Raw genomic sequence first — 25,120 nt, 5'->3', positions numbered from 1 at the left:
AGCAACAGAAAACAAATCCTTCAGTTGAGTTATATAGGGGGAGAAAAACTTCAAACAATGTCTAATTCCTCTCTCCAAGGTCAGGACCTAGAAGTTCTGAGGCTGTGTATGACCTACCTGCCTTCTAATTTTAATCAGAAATGGGCCAGGATCCTCTCTGGTCTCTCTAGTTTTCATTTTAGAGTATGGGGAGTAATCATTATGAAACCACCACTTAGATCAAGAAATAGACTATTACCATGCCCCAGAAGTCCTCTTTGTGTTCCATCTCAGCCACAACCCCCTTTCCTGTGGGAAAGGCTTTGGCTCATTCCAGGTAGGGCAATAGATATGATCCAACCCTAGATTTCATTATCCAGGAAGAAAGAAGTGGTTACAGCTGTCAGGGATAACTTCTCTTCAGAAAAAAATCATCTTATTGGTAAGTGATTAGAGCATCTTCAGATTTGAAGGGCTGTTCCTTCATTTATCTGATCATACCAATGTATCTATGGCTGATACCAAGATGTGGGGAGGTAAGACTTGACACAGATCGTCTGCTTCAGAATTCTACATCTGGGTTGTGGCACGTGGTAAAAGTCTGAAACTTTAGCAATAACAACGGCCAAGTATAAAAGAATACTCAGGAGTTCTGATAGTATAGCCTTTGTGCTCAAAATAAGGGGTGTTTCCAAAGATGCTGACCTTTGGAGAACTTTCAGGTAATTATGTTTATATAATTTATGACATAGTATGTGAAGAGCTGTTCTTGATACTTGGACAACTTTGACCAAGTAATAAATGTTCTACCGTTTTTTGAGTATCTCTTTTATCAACACAAATACGTACTTTCGTGGAAATTAAGGATGGAGAAGGGTGGCTGGATGTCGTAGCTCATGCCTGAATCACCACACCTGTAATCTCAGCACTCAGGAGGCTGTGGCAGGAAGATGGCCAGACATTAAGGTCTATCTGGGCCACAGAGTGAAACTGACTACAAAAACCGGCATAAGTAAAAGGGAGAGGAAGGACACACTTGACATCACATGCCAGAACCACATCACTCATAATCATGAAGTACTATTATTCTGCCTTACTTCGTTTTTTGTATCTACACAGTTTTATGGAATGTTCTATAATGATGAGCGTATTCTCAGCTGTGCTGTTATCTACAATATGGTAGTTAACTAGGCATGTTGGAAGGGTTAAAAATTCAAAACCATGAGAAAAGGAACTATTTTATGTAATTCCAGCCAAACTAAATTTAAATAGCCAAATGCTGGCTGTCAGGACAAAACTAGATACAAACGCAAACCACAAAGCAAGAAATTGAAAGTTTATTGGTCCATTCCTGGCTAATGTGGAAAATTGGATATCCTCTTAGTAATTTAGACAGACTTAAAAAGCAGTAGTATATGGAAAAATTATGCCCCAGAGTTTGACATGAATTTTCTAGCTGAGACAACTATTTCCAGGAAAATCGCCTAGGAAAGGACTCTAGAAAACCAAACTCACTTTAGTGAGCGCATCAGTGAGGAGAGTTGGTAATTTTGATTTGTGTGACTGAGGAAGAAAGGGAAAGGGTAAGTTTAAACTGAGCTTTTGAAGGTAGACAGTGTAAAGATGAAAATACTAAAACGTTATTACCAAGCATAAAGATTTGTCTGAAAACCTGTGTTGGGTTTCCAGTGATTGTCAGTTTTGAAGGACAAAACATGCTTGCTCATGCCTGTGAGCCCCTGCCACCATGGTCACATAGAAACCCGTCAACAACAACAACAAGAAGTGTCGCTTGACTCCCTGTAGACCACCCCAGTTTCATTCAGCTCTTTTGTCCTTACTTTCATTTTGTAAATATATTTTCTGTCCTTTCACAAAAGCAAACTAGAACGATTCAAACAGTGGGAAAAAGACCACCAAACACACACATTTAGTAGGTACTAAAGATAATTTCCAGTTAATAGAGTAGAGGTGGTATTAGCAGCATGGTGGCCCATACACTTGGGAGGTAAGGCAAAAAGATCAAGAACTCTAGACAGCTGTTGACTACATAGCAAGTGTGATGCCAGCCGGGCTGCCTGAGACCTTGCCCTCACTCCACACGTGAGTAAGGTGGGGATGAAGAGAAAAGACTCCTAGCAGCCTCCTCAGAAGCACGTGCACTTGCACCAACCACACATGCATACAGACACACACAGAAGCCAACCATGTTTAGCAGGGCATAAAAACCAGAAACAATAAACCTAAGACATTTTTGGTTACATAGAATTAAAATTATTAATAGTAGTTGTGAAAACGTCATAAATTAAAATATAAACTAGCAGCCTAAAATGGTGGCATATGCTTTTAATCCCAGCAGATCTCTTGAGTTCAAGGCTAGCCAGAGCTACATGGTGAGACAATGTCTCAAAAAACGAAATCAACCAAAAAAAAAAAAAAAAAAAAAAAAAAAATCACAAAGTAGTTAATGGGAAAGTGTTGCCAGACTTAATAGAAAAATGCCTACCAAAACACAAAATGGTTTTAGGCTTCAGTAAAATGAAAACTAAGCAAAATCAGGACATGAATAGTTATTTCATACCACACACATACACAAAAAAATGTTTGTCAGCCATATGAGAATTTGCCCACACTCATTAATGAAAAAGCAAGCAATCATTTATCCTGGGGTCAAGAGGGTGGGCATGTTTGGGCCATTCCCAATTTTCAAAGTGTGAGAAAAAAAGAGCTATTGAATGGAGTGTTATCAGTTGGGGGAGGCAAATTTGGCATTGTCATTTAAAACTTAGTATATTCCTCCCTTTGGCCTGAGCATAGAAGAAGCAGAAATTTATTCTATTTGTAATAATGTAGGACAACATACAGAGGCTGTTTATTTTCACTTCATTCACAGTGTGGGGAATTGAAAACAAAAGTGTCCATCAATAAGAGCATATTTTAGTAAGACATTTCATTTGTATTATATAGTCTTCAAAACAAACTAGATAACATTCCTTGAGTTATATGGAAAATAGACTTGAAAGGTATGCAGTTCAGTGATCCAGCAGTAAACCCAGGTATTGGGTTCAATCCCTAGCACTCAGGGTGAACAAGTAATACAAAGAGTAAACCACATTCTTACAAAGGAGTGGAGTGTCACCCTTAGTAACAGGCATACGGCCAAGAGTGGTTGTGCACACCTTTAATCCCAGCACTTGAGAAACAGAGACTCTGAGTTCAAAGTCCACCTGGTTTAAATACGGAGGTCTCGGACAGCCAGAGCTACACAGTGAGATCCTGTCTAAAAACAAGTGAATAATACTGTCATTACACAAGGGTGAAATCATGGGGTGCTTTTGTTTTCTAAGTTAAATACATTTTAAGTGTAAAATTATAATGATTTTGCATATTTTGTTGTTGTTTTTTTTCCGAGATAGGGTTTCTTTGTGTAGTTTTGCACCTTTCCTGGAACTCGCTGTGTAGCCCAGGCTGGCCTCAAACTCACAGAGATCTGCCTGCGCCTGCCTCCTGAGTGCTGGGATTAAAGGCGTGCGCCACCACCGCCTGGCATGGATCATGCAATGTTTTTGTTTTATTTGTTGACATATGGTATCTCTATGTAGCCCTGACTCTTTACACTGTAGACCAGACTGGTCTTAGTTCAGAGATCTGCTTTCCATTGTTTTCTTAGTGTAGGTATTAAAGGTATTCTTGATCTTGCCCAGGTTATGATTGGAATGTTTTTAAGTAGCATAGAAAATGGTATTGGCAAACTATAATTATTTTTTATGTCTCAAAGTTTGTGAGCAAAATAAATAATAGGATGTTTGGGTAAAAGTTAAATAAATTGTTAAATTTCATCATCATCATTTAAATTTTCATTTTTCAGTGACAAAACAAGGGTCTTGTACCTTTAGCATTTAACATTATTTATGAAATTTTTCTGAATGTGTTAAAGAACAAAATTCTTTGCAAGTAACATATACTTAAAAAACAAAACAACACTGTTTAGCTCTGGCTGTCAAATTCAGAATAGACTGGGCTGGCATCTCACAGAGATCCACTTGCTGCTGCTGCAGAGTGCTGAACTTATAGGAGCGTGCCTTAACACTTAACTAAAACGGGTTAAAGTACAGGCATGTTGCCACACATTTATTAAAGATTTATTTATTGTATGTGTGTGAATGTTTGCCTATACACGTCTGTGTACCAGTGTGTTTCTGGTGCCTGGGGAAGCCAGAAGACAGAGCCCTGGGACTAGAGTTACAGGTGCTCCTCTGTAAGAACAGCAAATGCTCTGAACTGCCAAGCCATCTCTCCAGCCCCTAAAACTGATTTAATTGGCTAAATTAAACATACATAAATTCATGGTATTCATATAGAAAGCACACTCTGATTCCTGCTTCTTTTTAGGGAGACTTGAAAATGGCTGTTTTCAAAGAGTGAATATATTTCAGACCACCCCTGGCATCTAGTGCAGATCCAAAGCTAGCTTTACCAGGCCACCAGGAGCAAATCCTACATGCTACACATAGTAACCACATGTAAAACACACTTAAACTGCTTGCCAGTTCGTTCATCTCCAGAAGAATTGAAATGGGTGTCTAAATATTCCAGAGTCAGGCCATCACATTCTCCATAACCTACAAGTTAAGTTAGAGTGGGTTACTTAGTGGGCATGCAATTTAGAAGAGGAATTCAATCAGATATTGGTATTCATAGCCTAAGGCATCTTGATTGTTTCATGGTAAACTATTACTCATGGGCCTTTCTTCACTAGCTGATGCCATTGCTTCCCTAAGATAATGATGGGTGGGATTAACACGACTGTAAAAACCAGCAGAAACCAGAAACCAGAAAACAGCTCAGAAGAAACTGTGACTGGTAGTATACATAGGAATATTTTATCCTCACAGCAATCATGGAAGTACCAGAAATTCTGAGATACCATTTCACTACATAAGCAACTCGAAAGGTGTTTCTTTCACTGACAACCCACATAACAGTGTCTACAGCCTGGGGTGTTCTGACAAAGAAAGTATACTTACAGACGTTCTTGAGTGAGGAATGGGGACGAGCATGGATCTTGCTTAAGGGTGTCTGAAGTCACAGGATAAGTTCTACAGACTCCAATGTATTTTAGATGTGCCATTCTATTTACTAAGGGAAAGCCTAGAAGTGCACCTGAGGCTGAAGAAAGTGGCTCAGCAGTTAAAAGTGCCTACTGATCTTGCAGACTACTGGGGCTGGTTTCCATAACCTACTAGATTGGGTAGCTCACAACTAACTCCTGCTTCAGGAGATCTCATGCTCACTCTGTACTCTGAACAAATGCACACAGACGCACACAAACAATATAAAAGATAAAGAAGTGTACCTGAGAGTTTCTCCGTGTGAATGAGATAGATACTAAAAAGGAGTATGTAGAATTCAGAGAATATTGGCCTCTTGCTCATCCCCAGTGCTTTGTGAAAGTGCGAGAAAGTTCAGAAGTCCTGATGCTTTGAAGGGACAGCCTTCTATCCAGAGGAAACAGCTTGAGGGAATTGGAAAGACGCAAGGTGACTTCCGTTCCCCCGGTTGGCATAGGTTGTTTAGAGTTTACTATGTGAGCTGGCTTTCAGGTTGGTAATTATCTGTTCGTTGCTGTATTACATAGTACATCAAACTAATTTCCTTAATGCTGCACTGTCTAAAATAAAGCTAACATGCTACTTACTAGCCTTAGTGAATCTAAAAAAGGTAATAAAACTAGGAAGTAGTTCAGTAGAAGAGCATTCCACTTAGTATGCTAAAGGCCCTGGGCTTGAACCCTGTACAAAGTGGCAGGGGTGGGGTGGGGTGGGGGGATTATGTTACATAAACAGGGGTGCAAGTAAATGTGAAGATCATAAAATGATAACAGAGGGTTTGAGTCAGTGTAGATTATTGAAAAGATTATAGGTGTTAGAATTTGATAAATGTGGGGTAGATGTACCTAACAGGCTTTGAGATGAATTAGGAAACTATTACAAACTCTAATCCTAACACTTAGGAATTGGAGGCAAGGGCATTAGGAAGTCAAGGCCAACTTTGGTTGCATGAGAACCTATCTCAGGAAAAAAGAGCAAAAAAATCATTCCTTGCCCCCCCCTCAAAAAAAAAAACACAATAAAATGAAATAAATAAGGACTAAAGCAATACTTTTCAAACCTGTGAAATTTTAGTGTGTTTATCTGACATACCTAATACAGTACATGCCAATAAATGTTCCTTTTCCTTCTTGTTTTTAAAGGTGATTTTATAGCCTAAGAGATGTCTGCAGGGTTGGTTTGTTGTAGTGACTAATGTTGGGTTTTTGTAGCTGTTGAAAAATAAGAAGGAGGATTGTTTTAGTTTGAGGAACAATTTTTGAAGAAACAGTTAATAAAAACTTGAGTGGTAATACAGACTTGCCATGAGAGTTGATACTAAGCAGCAGTCTGGACACTGACTGGCAGACTGGACAGCTGGACATTAGTGACAGGCTCCGCAGGCCACATGTTCTAGGTCATCAGTCCTTAAAAATGTAAAAGCTTCCAGGTCTAGGAGTTCAGCACCTGTAACCCCACACTTCTGAGTCAGAGACAAGAGGATTGTGGGTTCCAAGACCAGCTCAGGCTATGTGTCAAGAGAGCATGGTATCAGAGTTAAATAAGAAGTAAAAGCTGGGCAGTGGTGGTGCACGCCTGTAATCCCAGCACTTGGGAGGCAGAGGCAATGGGGTCTCTGTGAGTTCCAGGCCAGCCTGGTCTATAGAGCTAGTCCAGGACAGGCTCCAAAACTACAGAGAAACCCTGTCTCGAAAAACCAAAAAAATAAATAAAATCCATTCCTAACTCACCCAACCTAATAACAGGTGGGTCAGACTTGGCCAACCCTTCTTTTATGGCCAGTTACAGTGAAAGAGTATGTGACTATAGAAACATTCCCTGTAGCCACATTTTGATGGCTTGTCAGTGTATATGTGCTGTGATTGATAAATGCTTCCAGCTGCATCCAGATTAGCTTAGAATAAAGGAAGGACAAGAAATGTCTTGTCGTTACAGGGGACTAGTAGGCTTAATTCTGAAAGAGAGCCCTAAGTGTGTGATTTGCTGTTTAAAGGTCTCAAAGCCTTGCTCTACCCCAAGAAGTGGCATTAAAAAGCCAGCAGCTACCTACTAAAAGTAGGCTTCACATTTATAGACTAAGAAAATTAGAATATAGTATTTTGTGACACATGAAAATTGTGATTTAAATTTTAATATTTGTTAAGTTTTACTTGTAGCCAGCAAACCGTAGTTGTTTGCTCCTATCCCTGCCATTTTGGCATTGCCTTCACAGCCTTGAGTAGCTGCAGTGGGCATCAGATGGCCACAGGCCTATACTTAGTGTCTGCTCGCTACAGAAAATCTTGTCATCTCCTGACCCAGCCCATACTTTTTGTTTAACTGAAAGACAGCATATATTCTGTTTCTCCTCTGTGGTTATATTTTTCCTGAAGGTGGAGAGATGTAGAAGTAGTACATTTATGGAGGGAGCTGACATTGCAGCTTCTTTAAGAGAGGCAGAGAGGGTGGAGGGGAGGAGGAGCATAGGAAAATGTATTTGACCTCTACAAGAGGTTAAAATTGGGGGCTTCAGGACTTGGGCTGTAGCTCAGTGGTAAAGTGCTTACCTAGCTTACTGAGCCTCTGGTTTCACCCCCAGGAAAACACATACAAATGCAAGCCTGTGCATACAGAGTCCTAACGGCATTGACAGTCCCAAATCTGATCTGCCAGAAGATCCTGAGGTCACGGCAGTAGTAGGCTGGGCAGTGTTTCCTTCAGTACACACAGAGAAAACAAAAGAGGAAGAAACGGAATGCTCTAGAACATAGTTCTCACCTTCTCTCCCACCCTTCTGAAATGTAGCAATCCTGGGAAATTTTCTAATGTACAGAGTATGTCCTTAATCCAAGAAAACTTTGAAAACCCCTCAGAGTGACTTTAATCTTCCCAGATAAGTCCCAGTACTCAAAAATAAGAGCTGGTGAAATTGTCTTAGACCCTTCTGGGGATGAGGTATAGGGTGTAGAAGTAAATTCACAATTCCACATTCTCAATTTCTGCACTGCTAAAAACATTGTAATGAGTTCTCTTGTAAGTCTTGTATATATTTCTAAGAATACAGAGAGATGCAGTCAAAACCAGAGATAGCTAACAGTATTGTACCTGCAGTTCAGTAACTCATCAGTAGAACTTACAATTATAACCTATTCTGATTTTCTTTTTCAAATATTAGGTGTCCTGGTTGCCTATGAAGGCTTGCCACTTCATCTTGCACTGTTCCCCAAACTTTGGACTGAGCTATGTCAGACTCAGGTAAAGCAAATGATTTTTACATGATTGCTCTCTGATTCATCCAACCAAATAGCCAGGAAGTTTTAGAACAACTGGTTTAAAACTGTTTGTCTATAAATTGGGTTGTCTATAAATTGGGAGCGTTGTAGAATTAAGGGAAATACTACCTTCTGGAATTTTATTCCAACTCAAGCTTTGTACAGGAAATCCCAATAAGCTGTTTATGTTGGATTTCTCATCCATAGCTCAGTAGCAGCAGTTTCTGGGAAAGTCTGAAACAGAGATACTGGAGAAAGCAAGCTCATATCCCTCCTTGCTCCCACCACTCAGCTGTCTCCTCCTTGTCACTAACATCTCTAGCAGAAACCATGTTGCTTGGCCTTTAACTCTGCCAGGTTGTGGTTTTTCAGGGATCTCGTGCTCATGTTTTCTACCATCAGTCTTACTGAGAACAGGACAGTTTTAGCTCAAACCAAATAGAACCGGAAAGGCTACATCACCCACTCCATGTTTCAGAGTCACCTCCAGCCAGGCATGGTGATGCATGCCTGTAACTGCATCCCTGGCATATGCTGGAGCAAGAGGATAGCCACAAATTCAAGGCCAACCTGGGCTACATAACAGGACACTGCCTCAGGGGAAAAAGGAAAAAAAAAGCCAGCACATCAACACAGAAGTAATGCTTGTTAAGATGTTGAATTTGTGAAGAAGGAAGCCAGATTAATCTAATCTAAGGTTTGTCTCAGCCCTTGGCCTAAAAGGATCCCCACAAACCATTTGATTTCCTTCTGGTTGCATCTTCACATGTTCACCATGCTGTACCATAATAATGGTTATTTCTTGCTCCAAACTCGAAGACTATATAGCGTCATCTGTTTCCTTGAGGAATGTTAGTTTTCTGCAGTAGTACTTATTATTACTGAGCAACAGTTTCTCAACTATTACTACAAAGAACTTTGGACTCTTTGAAAGACACTGATCCCACTTAGCTAACATGATTGGCATTCAGAAAATGACTTATTGAATGACTTTACCTTTGAGACAGGGTCTCCCTTTGTAGCCCTGGCTGTGCTGGAACACCCTGTATAGACCAGGCTGGCCTTGAATACAGAGATTGTTCAGCCTCTGCCTCAGGAGTGCTGGGATTAAAGGTGTGCACCACCTTGAACTGAGTAGTGTCTTCAATAAGTCGGAGCAGATTTCTGCTGTTCCCTCTCTGCCACTGTTACTGCTCTTTTTGTAGATAACAGCATCAAAGGTACAAATTTCTATTTAAATTTTAATGTGTATGGGTGTTTTGTCTGCATACTGTGTGCATGCAGTCCCCTCAGAGACCAGAAGGCGCCATTGGATCCCTTGAGACTGGAGCATTACAGATGGTTGTGGGCTGCCTTGTGGGTTCTGGGAATTGAACCCAGATCCTCTGGGAAAGCAGCCAGTCAGTACTTTCAACTATTGAGCTATGTCAACCAGCACCCCCCTTCCCCCCAGCACTATGTCCTATTCTGTTCCTAATTTCTTGGGTGATCTTGAACTGACTGACTTACTAAAATATGTTCATAAATACATGCTAAAGTCTTGTTTCCTACGTGTATATATGAGTTACCCATATGAAAACAGAAAAAACAAATTTTAGTAACATTTCCAAACATTGGGACCACACAGTAAAGCTTAATTGTTTAGCAAATGTATTTTCTTAAAATGTCTTTTCTTGATATATATGTGGTTTGGTTATCTATGCATTTATTCATTGATTGTACCCTTAAAACATTCATATTCCCTATTCCTTAAGGCTTGTTTTTTAATCCTTGTTAACTCTGCTGGCTGATTAAGTTACATTTCCTTTAAGGTATGTGTTGTGTGGTTGGAGCTGGAGAGATGGCCAGTGCTTAGGAGCACTTGCTGCTCTTCCAGAAGATCTGAGTTTGATTCCCAGCACCCAGGTAGCAGCTAGCAACTGTCTAACTCCAGTTAATGGGGAATCCAACACCCTCTCCTGGCCTCTGTGAACATGGTAGACACACATAGATGCAGGCACACATGCAAAACATGTTGAGTTCCTGTAGCAAATTACTAAATTTCCACCTATAACTGAACATTGTCCAAGTCCCCAGCTTCTAACTTCAGTGTTTCTTTTCTCCACTTTAGTCCACAATGTCGAAAAACTGCATCAAGCTTCTGTGTGAAGATCCTGTTTTTGCCGAGTATATTAAATGTATCCTAATGGATGAAAGAACTTTTCTAAATAATAATATTGTCTACACATTCATGACACATTTCCTTTTAAAGGTATGTATGTAGTTCTTCTGGTAGACCATATCTGCTTAATGTGTACTTACTATGTTGGTCTTAGATTTTAAGACTTGTTCTATGTATGCATGGCCGTGTTTTCTTTTCCAGGTTCAGAGTCAAGTGTTTTCAGAAGCAAACTGTGCCAGTTTAATCAGCACCCTTATCACAAACTTGATAAACCAATACCAAAACCTGCAATCTGATTTCACCAACCGAGTTGAAATTTCAAAAGCAAGTGCTTCTTTAAATGGGGTAAGAACTGTGCTAAAGAAGTTCAAAACTGACTTTAAAATCAGCTTTCTGCCGGCAGTGTGGTGGCGAATGCCTTTAATCCCAGCACTTGGGAGGCAGAGCCAGTCGGATCTCTGTGAGTTCAAGGCCAGCCTGGTCTACAGAGAGAGTTCCAGGACAGACTCCAAAGCAACAGAGAGGAACCCAGTCTCAGAGTGGGGTTGGGGGTGAGGGGATCAACTCTTACATTTGGCCTCTGTTCAACTATTACTCTTTTAGTATTACTAGTTAATGGATCACATATGATGAGAAAAACTATTTCAGTTTGGCATTCCATACGTTAAGGGCAATGAAACCAGTCAGAACGAGGTAGTGGCATGCACCTATGATCACAGCACTTGAATAGCGGCAGGAAGGTCATTTGGCAAATTGAAGACTGGCCTTAGAACACGAGTTGCAAACCAGCCAAGGCTAGAAGTCTGTCATTATAAAAAGCAGACTAGATCCCATTACCTCTGTGTGTGTGTGTGTGTACACACACACACTATATATATATATATATATATATATAAAAATTTGTGATAATTGTCTAAGGCTCCCAAGTAATCAGAACAGTCCCACTTATGATTAGACAGGCAGCTAAGACTAGACAGTATATTGATTTATGAGGATTCTATGAAAGCCATAGAATGGAACACGCTGGAAACATGCAGCCCCTAACTAACAAGATGCTTATACGCTAAGAAGGGTTTGGTGTTCTTTGTTTTTTGTTTTGTTTTGGGTACGGGGACATAACACCAGAACTGAACTTGAGAAACTATGACTCCTATGAAATAAAATCAAATTTTATTTGAAATTATAGCATGATTTGAAGTCACTATGTAAGCCTAAGCTGCATGATTTGGTTTCTGTTTCAAGAGTCTTTACTCTGACCCACTTGACACAGGCACAAAACAATGGTATAAATGACTCAGCTGATGGAACACTGTCATGTCCTGATGCTGGTTCAGCATTATTCCACATTGCCAGAGAAACCAGAATGGATAGATTCCTGGGAAAAACCTCTTCAGCTTTCAAGCTTTGTCTAAATGTTCCTTCAGGATTTGAACTCTTCTATCTGGGTTTTTGTAGGACCTGAGGGCACTTGCTCTGCTCCTGTCAGTACACACTCCCAAACAATTAAACCCAGCTCTGATCCCAACTCTGCAAGAGCTTTTAAGCAAGTGTAGAACTTGTCTGCAGCAGAGAAACTCACTCCAAGAGCAAGACGCCAAAGAAAGAAAAACTAAAGGTGAGCTTTGTCAACTAAGTCATGGGCTAGGGCTGGGGGAGGAGACAAGCCTCAGCTTCAGCACTACCCAAAAAAAAAAAAAAAAGCTTAAAAACAAAACTGGCTTCCCCCACAATTACCCCCAGTAGGATTTTAATCTTTGGAAGAAGATTCTGTCTTAATGTAATTTTCCCCCCACAGATGATGAAGGGGCAACTCCTGTTAAAAGGCGGCGAGTGAGCAGTGATGAGGAGCATGCCGTAGACAGCTGCATTGGTGACATCAAAACAGATACCAGGGAGGTCCTGACCCCCACTAGCACCTCAGACAATGAGACAAGAGACTCATCGATTATTGATCCAGGGACCGAGCAAGACCTTCCTTCCCCTGAAAATGGCTCTGTCAAAGAGTATCGGATGGAAGGCTCATCTTCCTTTCCAGAAGACGGGTCACATATCCGGTCACAGCATGCAGAGGAACAGTCTAACAGTGGCGGGCTGGATGACTGTAAAGAGTTGAAAGACCTTCACTGTCCCAAGGACACGACACTAGCTGAGGACGGGTCCGAATTCCCTTCTGCTTCCATCTCTGCAGTTCTGTCTGACTTAGCTGACTTGAGAAGCTGCGATGGTCAAGCTTTGTCCTCCCAGGACCCTGAGGCTGCTCTATCACTCAGTTGTGGCCATTCCAGAGGCCTCTTTAGTCACATGCAGCAACAGGACATTTTAGATACCCTGTGCAGGACCATTGAATCAACAATCCACGTGGTCACAAGGATATCTGGCAAAGGAAATCCAGCTGCTTCTTGACATTAGATGTGGCATGTCTACTTTCCAGTGCCCCTCCCCCATACCGTCTGTCTCGATTTCGCTGATTTGTTTTGTGCTTCGGTTTGTCCAGTGCTCTCTGCTTGAATGGCAAGATAGATTTATAGGCTTACTTCTTGGTCAGGCAGAACTCCAGATGAAAAAACTTGCATCTTCTGTATACTTTCTAAAGGCAGTCAGATAATGGGTATGTTTTATGTAATTAAGAGTTCACTGTAGTGGCTTTCATTTAATATGGCTTTCTGGGAGAATCAGGGCTCCGACCCTGTACAATGTAATTTAAACTTACAGCATTTTTACTGTGTATAATATGGTGTCCTCTGTGCCAGTTTTGTACCTTAAAATAAGAGAGGCAGGTTGCCTCTGATCGCTGTGGTTCTTATTATCAAAATTAAGTTTACTTGTATACGGAACAACCACAAGAAATTTGATTCTGTAAAGAATCCTCTTTAGCTGTGGCCTGGCAGTATATAAATGGTGCTTTATTTAACAGAATACCTGTGGAGGAAATAAAGCACACTTGATGTAAAAATAACTGTTTTATTTTTATTGGAATGACTGACTCTGTTCTGTGCACTTAATTAAACTGACTGTGATGACTTTCCTTTGTTACGTAAGTTGTTTCAGTTTCCTTGGATGACAGCAGTGAGCAGACTGAAGGGAGGAAGCTGTTGAAGAAGTCCTCAGTAGTCCACAAAAGTAACCACGTGGATCTCATTCCTCAGAAGCCACCAAGGAGAACAAGAAGTGTTAACAATGCAGCCAGCTAGCCCTCACCACAACACTTCTAAGAAAACTACACCTTGAAAACTGGAGTAAAATAAAACAGTATAACATGCCATTTATTTGTCTTAAGCTTAAATCAACTGTAGCAATGAAGTAGCGTGTTGGGACCAGCCTTAGCTTGAGGGACTGGACTTCACCTACTTTCCAGAGAGGAACAGCCATGGAAGGTGAGATGACACCTGATTTTACTCAGTGCATAGTGTAGAATGCTTCAAGCAATGCTTTTCAATTCTGTAGTTTCATGAATTTCATCCAATATAAAATAAATTAGGGACCTTGGAGGAAAAGACTTTGAGGAAGAAAGAAGAGGTAAGTAACAGCTTACAGAAGGATGTCCTTATAAAACCTAACTAATTCAAGCATTCTGGGTGGTGAGCTGAAGTAAACCTTTTATTTCTTCAAAGTGCTGCTTCTGCCAACAGAATTTTGTATTCTCTTCTTTACAGACAGGAACTCCTTTACAGTCCAATTGTAATTCCGTTTGCCCTGGAGCAGGCACAAAATTCAATGCAACTGTTGCATAGTGTTCTAGGGGGAAAAACCAGGAGCCTTATTATGACATCAGGAAGAAGAAAGGTGTCCAGGCCAGCTGCACTTGGCTGGGCTTCCATATGTAAACTCATATCACATACCTTCTGGCCAGTTCCTGCATCTCCATTTCATGGTGATCTTCCTGTTTGTTAACTGAAAACAAAGGAGACATTTCACTAAAAACATTTATTGCACCATACAACAGAAGAAACCAACCCCTCCAAGTTAGGCTCCTTTCACTACTAGAGCATACAATCCTGTCTTCCAGTTGACGCCAATGCTCTCCAATATCCTTGGCAACATTAATACCATGACCAAGCTATGGTAATAACTGGGAACTATACAGCTAATTGGAAATGCCAGTTATATCTGGCAGCTTGGACCCTAATGACACAGAGTACTAGAACCAGAGAACTTGAAGTCTCCAAGACAAAGTGAGGCAGAATGACTATCAAAGTGAGGCTTAGTCCTTATCATTACTTAAAGATGCACAGCATATAACATTTTTCTTTTGTTCTACATTGAACCTTATTAAAAAGAACTTGAGCCTGAACTCATCAAAGCCTTTAAACAAGTTAAAACTAATAGAAGTGAAAGAGCAACATTAACTACAAGGTTACAGTGGTGGCCTGGGTTACTTACCAGTTCCACATATTCTCCAGTGATGTTCCCATCAAACATCTGGAATTTCCCTCCCCTTTCAGTTTCTAATATAGCAGGAGATTTGGAAAATTTTTGCACCAACTAGACAAACAAAACAGACATATTATTCCAATCATACCAGGTCAGTCAGCATTTCACCAATGATGTGGCTTTGCTTTAATCTTGTTGGACATCAAAGCTTTCTTTATAGAGGTGGGAAATTTATATATCCCCCAACTGCTGATACAGCCCACAAGTGCTTGTCGTCAAGTTTTTCAGAAGCTTCTCATCACCAATGTCCTGTCTTCAAACACAGACTCTGTTCCTTGTGACAGAGCTTCACACCTTGTTTGGTAGAGTAGCTTAGGGCCTTACTTACATCTTTCACGGTGAAGATACTGTACAGCTGTTCTACTGTGGTGTCAAACAGCTCCGTCAAGTGCAAGGCTACAGTCGGAATCCTTACACCCAGTGCCACTGGAGAAGCCTGCACCTCAAGATGAGAAAGAGGGTCAAGAGGATGGTGAGCACACCAGAAGAGAAGTGACAGGATCCAAAGGTCAATCCTACAAGCTGCACACTGCTGCCTCCACTTACGTGAGAACAGCATTAAAGTTCTTTGCTCCAGCAGTGTTGGCTGTGACGCCAGAAACGGAGCTTGTTCCTATGAGCACTTTACCTCCATTCCACTCCCAGGCTAGACACCTCTGATCTTAGACCCAGAACATGACAAGAGGGCGGAAGATGACCAATCCTGAAGGTAGTTAATTCCATGCACACATTCCTGTCCCCATACTAACACTAAGACCTAGACAGAACACTCTTCTCTCACCATATATGAGCCTCAATGTCACTTGGTTTTGCTGACTATGATGGCTTACACTTCTACTCTCAGCAGACAGGTCTGAAGCAGGATCACCACGATTCTAGGTTATCAACCAATGACTTAAAAATAATTTTGATGAAGTACAATGTCTGTTTAGTGTTCTCATCCATCAAGAGTTAGAACCTCAGGCTAGAGGTGAGTTCTGTGGTAGGAAACATGCCCAGCATACGACTGCCCTCATACCTGGCACAAAAAATACAAGAAGTTGTATTTTGTCATTCCACAAAATGACATCAATACCCTTTCCTCATCTACAACCCAGTATCATCAAAAGGTGGTCTGGAAATTTAAGGTGTTTTCCCTCACTACAGTCACCAGGCTCATACCTGCAAAGTATTTCCAGTCAGTTTCCTCTGAACAGTCAGTTCCTGGGTTGCTACAGCTTTTGTTGGTAAAATCATTCCTGTTGTAAATTCTATAAGGAAATGATAAAATTTAATTAACATTTTTATCTAAACAGGAATTTTTCAAAAGAACACTTGGAGGCCTTGAAAAGAACTCCATGTTTTACATATATTACTGATGCTTATTAGCAAAGGCCCTTTATTCTTTGTTCAATGCCTTGCTTTACCACATTCCTCTAAACTGCTGATTTTTCACAAGTTCTAAATAGCTAGGTTGTACGTAATTAACTAGTAATAGCTTATGGTCCTCACCTACTCTCCACTAACCCACAAAGCTTACTCTCACTCAGTCTTCATGCCTAGGGGGTCTTGTGGGAAGAGTGGTGACCCCAAACCTGTGTATGCCAATACCTGGACACTCAATGAGCAAGCTTCAAGGATGAGCTACAGAGAAAGCTCTGCGAGCCGCTCTGCCCAGCTGTCACCTCTAATTTGGGAAAATAACAATAGCCTCACTTGATACAGTACAAGGATTACCTAGGTATTACTGATACCTGTAATATCTGTGGTCTCATTCATACATTCATTCACTCAGCAAAGACTTATTAAGCACCTACTATGTGCCAGACATTGTGCTAGATGCTAGATGCAGTGAACAAGAGAGACACCTTCCATGCCCTCATGGAGCATACAGTCTAGCAGGGAAGGCAGACATTAAAAAGTAATTACACAAAAACTTTTGTTTTTTTCTTTTTTGAACAGGGTCTCACTATGTGCCCAGACTAGCTTCAAACCTGCAACAATCTTCCTACCTCAGCTTCCCGAGTGCCCATGCTCAGGAAATTATTGACAAGTCTTTCCCACAACTAGCTTTCAACGCCTAGACTACAGCTTATTCTGCAGTCTAATGATGTTTCAAGAGGCTGACTTGGGAATCCAAACAGCAAGGGACTCTGAGGTTCACAAGGGATGCCGCCTTCTTTACCCGTCTTAAGAGCCTTCAGGTACTCTCCAAGAGCCTCCCTGACCTTGACGGTGCCTGTAGTTTTCATAAGATCCTTCAGTGTGTCCCCATCTCCTTTTTTTTTACTCACGTTCACCTACAAATCAGAAGAATAAAAACCTAAGAAAAAACTGGTTGAATGGACTCTTCCAGCATGGGGTCCTACTGGTAACGGAACTGTGGACGAGAGGAAGAGGTACAAGAAATGTACGCTGCTTCTTGGTCACAGAGGAGCTGAGCGTTTTTTGAGGCCAGTACTGGCAGCCATGTTGTAGATGGACTGAACAGATCAACCATTTATTTAACTTGATTTGAAACTGTCTAAGTATAGGAGTTAAACTGAACAGAGCTTTATCTAGAGAGGGTCTGTTATGGCAGCTCACCTGTGGCTGAGCATTTAACAAGTACCTACCCTGGTCTGAACTATGCTGTCAAAACTAACACAACCAGATTCCAAAGACTTAATACAGGGGGGGGGGGAGAGATAAAGTACCTCATCAATTATTTGTTAATTACATATTAAAATCATATTTACTGGATACTGAATTAAAATTTTTTAATTATTTTATCTGGTTTTTAATGTGGTAAATTAAAATTTAAATTGCATCATGTGGCATTTATATTGAATAGCACTGGTCTACAAACCCAAAGCCACCACCCAAGAAAATCAAGTTCCCATATAACCTGGCCTTGGGCTATATACTCTTGGCAGAGAGAAAAATCAGCTAAGGGAGAGGAAAAAATGGAAGAGGAACACAGCAGAAAGACAGGGATGCAATAAGTGGTCTGGTATTCGGAATGTAAAAAGGTGTTTTCGAACTACAGCAGGTCCCAGTGATTCTGGACTGGGCTGCATCTGAATCTGCTGGATGGTACGGCAGGATAGACCTTTAGACTGTTTAATACGCCACCAGGAAGCTGCATTGTTGAGCTCTATGTGGTAAAACTACAGTACCCAAGTACAGCAAGCTAGTCTGAAGGTGATGTCTGAGACAGGCCCACTTTATAAGACCTGAGACAGACACACTTAGAGACGGCCTTTGCCAGTGTCTAGCTTTGGAAATGACAGCTGCTGTTCAACGGTCTTGCCCTAAGAGACAATGGGAAGAGTCAAAGTGGGCATAGGAAGGAATAAACCAGCTCCTCTTAGGGGGACAAGAAAGCCAGCCAGTCAAAAATAACTTTTTTTTTTTTTTTTTTTTTTTTAAAGCAGTGAGACAAACCCAAGAGAACAGTACAGTTGAAGGGTGAGAACTGTCCCCACTGAGGGGAAACAGTCACATTCAGCAAGCCATGCAAGTGGCCCAAGCATATACCTTGTCACACTTAACCTGAATACATCCCAGGTACCTGCCCAGGTCCTGGGAGTCTGAAGCTCCCTAGGGCATCCTCTCCCACTCTACTCCACCTCTCATATACCCATAGTGCAATGGCAGACAACCTCCACAGTTCACAACTACTACCGGAGACCCACACACCCCTGTGAGGAGTCTGCAAGTACCCAACACCAAGAGCAGAAGCTTGACTAGAAAGGAGAGCCTAGCAGGTACCTCGGTGTCATCAACCTCGTTCTCTTCAGAAAGGCTGGGTATTTCAATCAATCCTTTGTGTTTTGCACCAGATTCTTTAACTGTACCTAACAGGAGCAAAATAGGCACAATTAATAACTGGTTTTAATCAAAAGTCCTCTGCCCATGTATGGCTCCACCCCCTTATAGGGTGTAAGGCCATCAGAGAACAACCAAGACATGGTGGCTGGATCAGCCAATCAGTACAATGGTGTACACAAACTGGCTTGTCTGTCACTCATTTCTCTTGTCTTGCAGTGTTCTTTGCCAGTCTAGCAAGAAGGGCTATTTTGAGGGGAAGAGGACACCAGAGGGACAAGTGGGCAGAAAGGGACATGTGGACAGAAAAGGACAGAGGGACAGAAAGGGAAAATGAGCTCTGACCATGGAGAGCTTCAAAAGCTGTGGCTTGGCAAAGTCTATGTGGACTTGAAGTTTGATTTCTTCCCAGACCAAAGTCTCAATGTCCTCAAGGACGCAATGGGTTAAAAGCTGGTTACACACAGAGACTTCCTGTTGTTTTCAATGCACATCATTCTTACCATACCGGTCTAGGGTATACAGAGTACTTAATATAATTTTTCTCAAAAATGAGTAGTGGACTATGCAACTGGAACACTGTTCACCAACAGCCACACTGACACTTAGGCATGATCTAAAGCATTTCATTGCCATAAAATGAGGTGAGAAAGGGTTCCACCACCCACAACAGGCTGCCTTCCAGCCCAATGGGTTGAGTTTATGCCACGCAGGCATCAAGAGTGACTGATTCTCTGAGCCCAGACCATATATGAAACAACTTCAAATGCCAGTTTTTTGTTTTGTTTGTTGGTTGGTAAATGTAACTAACACATTAACTTAATCCAGCAGTCATACTTTCTGGGGTCTGGAATACTTGTTTATTTTTCAAAGCACAACACAGACCACACTCATCATCTACTGAAGGACGTGGACCTGACTGCAGAAGTGTGCAGACCAACTTGCAGCATACACAGACTCCAGCCACCCTCCTCAAACAGTGTTAGCGAACAAACACTGGCAACATCTAGTATCAGAGGAGCCCACCCTTGGCTTGGACAGAGAGCCCAGGCTCCAGAAGTGCTACTCTGACTAGATTCTCTAAAGGGAGTAGATGTAGGAGACAGCAATGCCAAAGTGCAAAGGTCAGCCCCAGATCCCCATCTACCTCTTCAACTTGAGATGCCCATAAATGTGGTCAGTGCTGACTTGCAAGGGAGGTGCCAAGGAATAGAGTAAGAATGGCAGCGTCCTTAGGACACTGGCCTGCCCACGTGCCTTTACTTCTTGCCCTTGCGGTGGCAGTCACAGGTTTTATGCCCACTTTGGTCTCTTCACTCTCCACCCGCAAGGAACTACCCAGGGATAATGGGCTTCAAGGTCTTATCCTACACATAGGCAATAGGAACACCAATTGGCAGATTCAGCTCAATGATGGCCACTTCAGAGGGACCTTCAAGATGCTTGATTCTGCCCCAAAGACTGTTTTCATGGCAACAATATTTCTTTCCCCTTCTATGTCTGGGGATCTATTTTCTTGTCATGCAAAAGTGGTTGTTCGGGGAAAGGGAAATGAAGAGATACAGGCCATGAGGTCCTTCAGACTCCAGGTCTGCTACACCCCAGCAGCAGGAGCTACAGAGAAAGCAAGTGAGGGCAACTCCCAGCTGGAGGAGGGTCTGTTCAGAGTCAGGGCTGAGACTGCTTGAGTGCATGTGCAAGTGAGTGAGCATGCACATGTGTGCAAGTCACTTAAGGTCTAACCTGGAGCCTTCTGCACACTAGGCAAGCATTCCATCACAAGCCACATTCCAAGCTCTTGGCTTTTATGAAGTAGATCTATGTAGCTCAGGCTAGCCTTAACTTGCCAAGAATTTTCTGGGACTGCTTTGATATTTGAATACTTCCTTGACTCCTGCACAATGACATCAGTCCAAGGCCAGCATAGAGAAAACTACACAGAAAGGAGCCAGCTCAAGGGCAGAGGCCCAACTTTTTAACACAATGCAGTCTTCCACAACCAGATCTCTCTTGTCTCCTCCCTGTCCCTGGGTCTGATCCTTGGTCATTTCAACAAGTATTGAGTCAAAAGTTAATGCCACAGGAGAACTTGGCAAAGACAAGAAAATCACCAATAGAAATGCCTGACTAGTAAACAGACAAAATGTGGTCTATCTACACAATGGATACAAAAAGCATGAAGTACTGAAACATGGTACAACATGGAATGAAAACATGACCTGGAAGCAGAGTCAGGGAACTTTACACATGACAGGATTCTAGCTATATGAATTGTCAGAGGCAAATCCACAGAGACAAAACTTAGGCTAAAGACCCCAAGGGAGGGCTGGCAAGGCAGCTCAGTAGTAAAGGAGCTTACTGCTGGGGCCTCCTGACGTGAACTCATTCCCAGAACCCAAACAAAGGTGAAGAGCCAACTCCACAAATGTGTCCGTGGACATCACATACCCACCAGGGCACACACGTTGTACACATGCATATTTTTTTTTAAAAGACCCAAGGGTAGGCTAGAAAGGAGGCAAAGTGTGTAAAAGCACTTGCTACTAATACTGCTAACTGAAGTTCAATCCTTGGAGACTTACATGGTAGAAAACTGGACTCTGCAAGTTGTTTGCCTTCTACACATGTGCTGTGGCACACACAAATGAGTTTAACTTTTTAAATAAAAAATGTTGAGGGAGCAGACATCTGTGGAGGAAGGGGCTCCAGGCAGCAGCTCCAAGAAGCCCTAATCACAGCGGATGGTAAAAGGCTTCAGCTGAGCGCGTACTGCCCTTCAGCCATCTAGAGTGCTGGGTGAAGTGCAGCTTCGGGACCCAGCAACTCCAAATGCATCTGCATCAAGAACTACACTGCTCACTAACTGGAAAAACTGCCCAACCTGCCTCTGCCAGGACCCCATTACCTTTCCAGGACAGCCTGATGTTCCACTCATAGAAGAAAATAAGCTTTCCTTTGCGGCTGCTACAAGAAGCCTCCCCTTCCACCTGCTTCAACTCACTGATCTCACATCGGCCAGCCTCATTCTCCACAGCAAGGCCAACCAGGAGCTCTCGCAGCTTCCCCTTGGACCAAACAGTGGCATCCCGCTCTGTCCTGCCAGAGAAGAGAAAGACACGAGTGAATGACCCAGCTCGACTCCATCTGCCCAGACACCAGGTGAGTCCTGTCACTCACGCAGCCTCCAGCTTGCAAAGGTGCTGCTTCGACTAGGTTTCTACTAGGTATCTTCTAAGCCTGCCGCTCAGTTTCGTAAGACACTATTATTCATCATATACTACTGGGCAATCTTTAAAACAATGGCCCCAGGAAGGAGAGTCAAGCAATCTCACCCACAGGAAATTACTGGGCTGAGGCCATCTGTAACGGTGGTAATCATTGAAATAACCTTAATCACAGTATCAATTATTGGGCTTTTCCAGGTTTGATTTATCGTATGCACTCTCCCTAACGCTCCCATCTGAAGGGACGGAGAGCGGCTGTGACAAGTCAGTGTCCTAGCCACGGAACCCAGCCTAGAGCACTGGACATCATTCTTTCAGGACAGCCAAGTCATCTAATGGTGCCGTCCGGGCTGTGCCCCGGGAACTGCCTCTGCTTTCCCCAACGCCCGCCAGAGAGGCGGCCACCCCCCGGGATTCCAGAGACACAAGGCGGGCAGGTAGCTAGTGCAAACTGAGACAAAGCAAAGAAAGTGAGATCCAAGCCCCTGCCCTTCCAACTGCACAGGGAGACAGCCCTGCACACGCACGCGCACTACGCAGCTCAAGCCCGAAAAGGCCTGGTGAGGGGCACCGCGGCACAGACGGCGGGGGCGGTGAGGCACAGTCCTCGCGGGGCTGGCCAACTTTCAGGAGGGGCCTGAAGCCGGAGGGCCGGGGCAGTTACGAACCGTCTCCCGCCAGCGGCAGGCGTGCTGCGGCGCCGCGCGGCCCTCCCAGCAGCCCGCCCGCCCGCCCGCCCGCCCGCGCCGGGGCCCAGCCGCCGCCCGCCGCACCAGTGCCAGTTGTTCACGTTGGTCCCGTCCTCCCGCTCCTCCACGATCCAGCGCGGGTCGCCCTGGCCCCACTTGGCCATGGCGGCCCGGGCGGAGGCAGACGACGAGGGTTTCCGGCCTGACGGTCTGCGGGCCTCGCAGGTCCCAGAAAGTGCCAGAAGTCCCCGCCCCGGGCCGCTCGGGCCGCGGCCTGCCCCGCCCCCCGGCCCCGCTGCCCGCTCCCCGCCGCCCGCTCCGCCCCACACCGACTCCGCCCCCGGCCGCTCCCGCTCCGCCCCGGACCCTGTTACGCCCTCGATAAGCCCCACCTCGGGACGCCGCCTTCGGCCCGGCTCCTCCCCCGGACTCGCTCCGCCCCTCTCCTCTAAGGCTCCGCCCCGTCCCTGCCCCCGACTCTCCTCTAAGGTTCCGCCCCGCCCCTGGCTCCGCCCCCTAGGCTAAGGCTCCGCCCTCCCCTGGCTTCCTTCCTCCCCTAGGGCTCCGACTAGAACTACCCGCCGCTCGCTACTCCCGGGTTCGCTAAGGACTTGCAGCTGGTTCCTGAAGCCGAGCGGGACTGCTGGCCCCGGCCGCCTACCGACGGCCAAGGCTCCGCCCAGGGCTCGCACTAGCGCTGGTTTTCCCTCTTTCGAGAAGGCCCGTGGGTCGCGAGCGAGCTGCGCAAAGCTCTAAACCCAGCACCGGGTTACTGAAGGAATACTTACCTTTATTCATGCAGTATACTCCTCTAGAGACCGTCAAGGATTGTGCTTGCAAGCGCATGGGATTGTGACTTAATACAGTTACAATAGGGTTTATTCTTTTCACCATCTAGTAAAAACTGCAACAACCATCTGGAAAGTGTTACTTAGGCGATTTATTTAGCAAAGGAAACAGGTAGTTCAGTGGAAGGTTGGGAAGGACCTGGCTGTGCTGTGGCCATGCCAGTCAGTGGTCTGCATGTCGGTGAAACAAGCTGCTGGTTGGAGCTACTGCATTTCAATGTGTTATTCGAGAAGTTGCAACACTCAAGCCACTGAAGCCACGCTGTGACTGCCAAATCAAAATGACGTTGGGAGTTTCTGATCCTACCAGAGGCACAGCTGACTGAAGGCAGCGGAGACTGCGTGCTTACTCTGATGGCTCCTAATGAAGCGTCACATGATAAGGTTTAATAATCACTTGAACCTGACATAAAATAGGACTTTCTGAAGCCATAAGCTGCTATAATCACTAAAATGTGTAAACTCCAAAACTGTACAAGAACTGATACCAATGGACATAAATTCACTAAAATGATCTAGCTGGAAGTACACAGACCGCCGGAACTGAAGCGCTCTTCAGGTCTGCGATTTAAAAATGGCCTCCAATGAAACTACATTGCAAAAATGGCAAAGAACACAATGGAACGAATAAAAACGCGGGAAAGGAGGCCCTGAGAATATTGTGGTAGAAAGAGAATCATGGACCAACAGCTAGCCAGCGAAACGGTGGAGTCTCTCCCAGGCACATATTGTGTGACAATATTTGGGATCCTAAATTGTCCAGAGTTAACTGAAGTTTTCCTTAATTCTTAAGAAGCTGGTAAAGAAAAGGATATAAAAAGAAAACCCTTACACGACAGTGAGCCCTAGGACTTCAGGCAAAGGGAAGAGGTGTGGCTGCAGATGGGAGGGGCCTGCAGACCTGGGCAGCGGACTGCAGTGAGAGCAGTGTTTCCATGGCACAGGGGAAGGCCTCCTCAAACTGTGATTGTGTAAACAACTGGCCTGGCATCCTTGTCCTTCTAGTCCAGAACATGACCTTGATAATTGTTTGCACTTTTAGATTTTTTATGTTTTATTTATTGTGTTTGTTTGCACACATTCACCTACAGGCCACAGCACAGGCGTGAAGACCAGAGGTCAACTTCCAGAGTCAGTTCCCTGCTTCTACCATGTGTACCCCAGGGATGGAATAATGTCATTAAGAATATATATATAATTTTTATTTATTTATATAACTATATAATCTGGGTCTTATTTTTAATTACTAGTGTGAAAAAAGTAACTACATTCTAATGAAAAAGCAAGTTTGATATGTTGTTTTGAAAATAATGACATTTTGTATGTTATTTGTATATGTATGCATTTAAGTGTGCAGGTCCAAGAAGTGCCTATGCATATGAATGCAGAGACCAGGGCAGAATTCCAGATAGCTTTCTCTCCCATTCCCATCTTAAAAGCAGTGTTTATTGGGGATGGAGAGATGGCTCAGGGGTTAAGAACTGGATGCTCTTCCAGAGGACCTGGATTCCGGAATCCACATGGCAGCCCACAACTCCAGTCCCAGAAGACCCAAAACCCCCTTCTGACCTCCTTGGGTACAAGGCATTTGTGGGGTGTATACACATTCAGGCAACATACCCATATACATAAAATAC

General features: G+C 43.5%; 2 protein-coding genes across 7 annotated transcripts in view; one reads left to right on the top strand and one right to left on the bottom strand.

Moving 5' to 3' along the window:
• Positions 1-13,535, top strand: part of Usp34 (ubiquitin specific peptidase 34) — a 193,959-nt gene extending 180,424 nt beyond the window's left edge. For all 4 annotated transcript variants that reach the window (XM_036201252.1, XM_036201253.1, XM_036201254.1 and 1 more), the window contains 5 exons: positions 8,245-8,324; positions 10,452-10,592; positions 10,704-10,847; positions 11,958-12,117; positions 12,298-13,535. In XM_036201252.1, the coding sequence (XP_036057145.1) occupies positions 8,245-8,324; positions 10,452-10,592; positions 10,704-10,847; positions 11,958-12,117; positions 12,298-12,905 (1,133 nt within the window). In that variant the 3' untranslated portion in view covers positions 12,906-13,535. The remainder of the gene's footprint in view (positions 1-8,244; positions 8,325-10,451; positions 10,593-10,703; positions 10,848-11,957; positions 12,118-12,297) is intronic.
• LOC118592371 (activator of 90 kDa heat shock protein ATPase homolog 2) lies at positions 13,450-22,918 on the bottom strand. Of its 3 annotated transcripts, none has more exons than XM_036201256.1 (9): positions 22,720-22,918; positions 21,628-21,818; positions 18,666-18,751; positions 17,098-17,212; positions 16,095-16,183; positions 15,262-15,375; positions 14,883-14,984; positions 14,342-14,393; positions 13,450-14,237 (listed from the first exon to the last, which is right to left on the bottom strand). In XM_036201256.1, the coding sequence occupies exons 1-9, from the start codon at positions 22,797-22,799 to the stop codon at positions 14,065-14,067; spliced, it is 1,002 nt and encodes a 333-aa protein (XP_036057149.1). In that variant the 5' UTR covers positions 22,800-22,918; the 3' UTR covers positions 13,450-14,064. The 3 variants fall into 3 exon arrangements, with proteins under 3 accessions (XP_036057149.1, XP_036057150.1, XP_036057151.1); XM_036201257.1 differs by having other exon boundaries at positions 15,262-15,369; XM_036201258.1 differs by having other exon boundaries at positions 21,724-21,818.
• Between the last annotated feature and the right edge of the window lie 2,202 nt (positions 22,919-25,120).

This window comes from Onychomys torridus, chromosome 10 (genome assembly GCF_903995425.1).
Source record: "Onychomys torridus chromosome 10, mOncTor1.1, whole genome shotgun sequence".
Classification (NCBI taxonomy): domain Eukaryota; kingdom Metazoa; phylum Chordata; class Mammalia; order Rodentia; family Cricetidae; genus Onychomys; species Onychomys torridus.
This window is presented reverse-complemented; position numbering and strand designations above follow the sequence as displayed.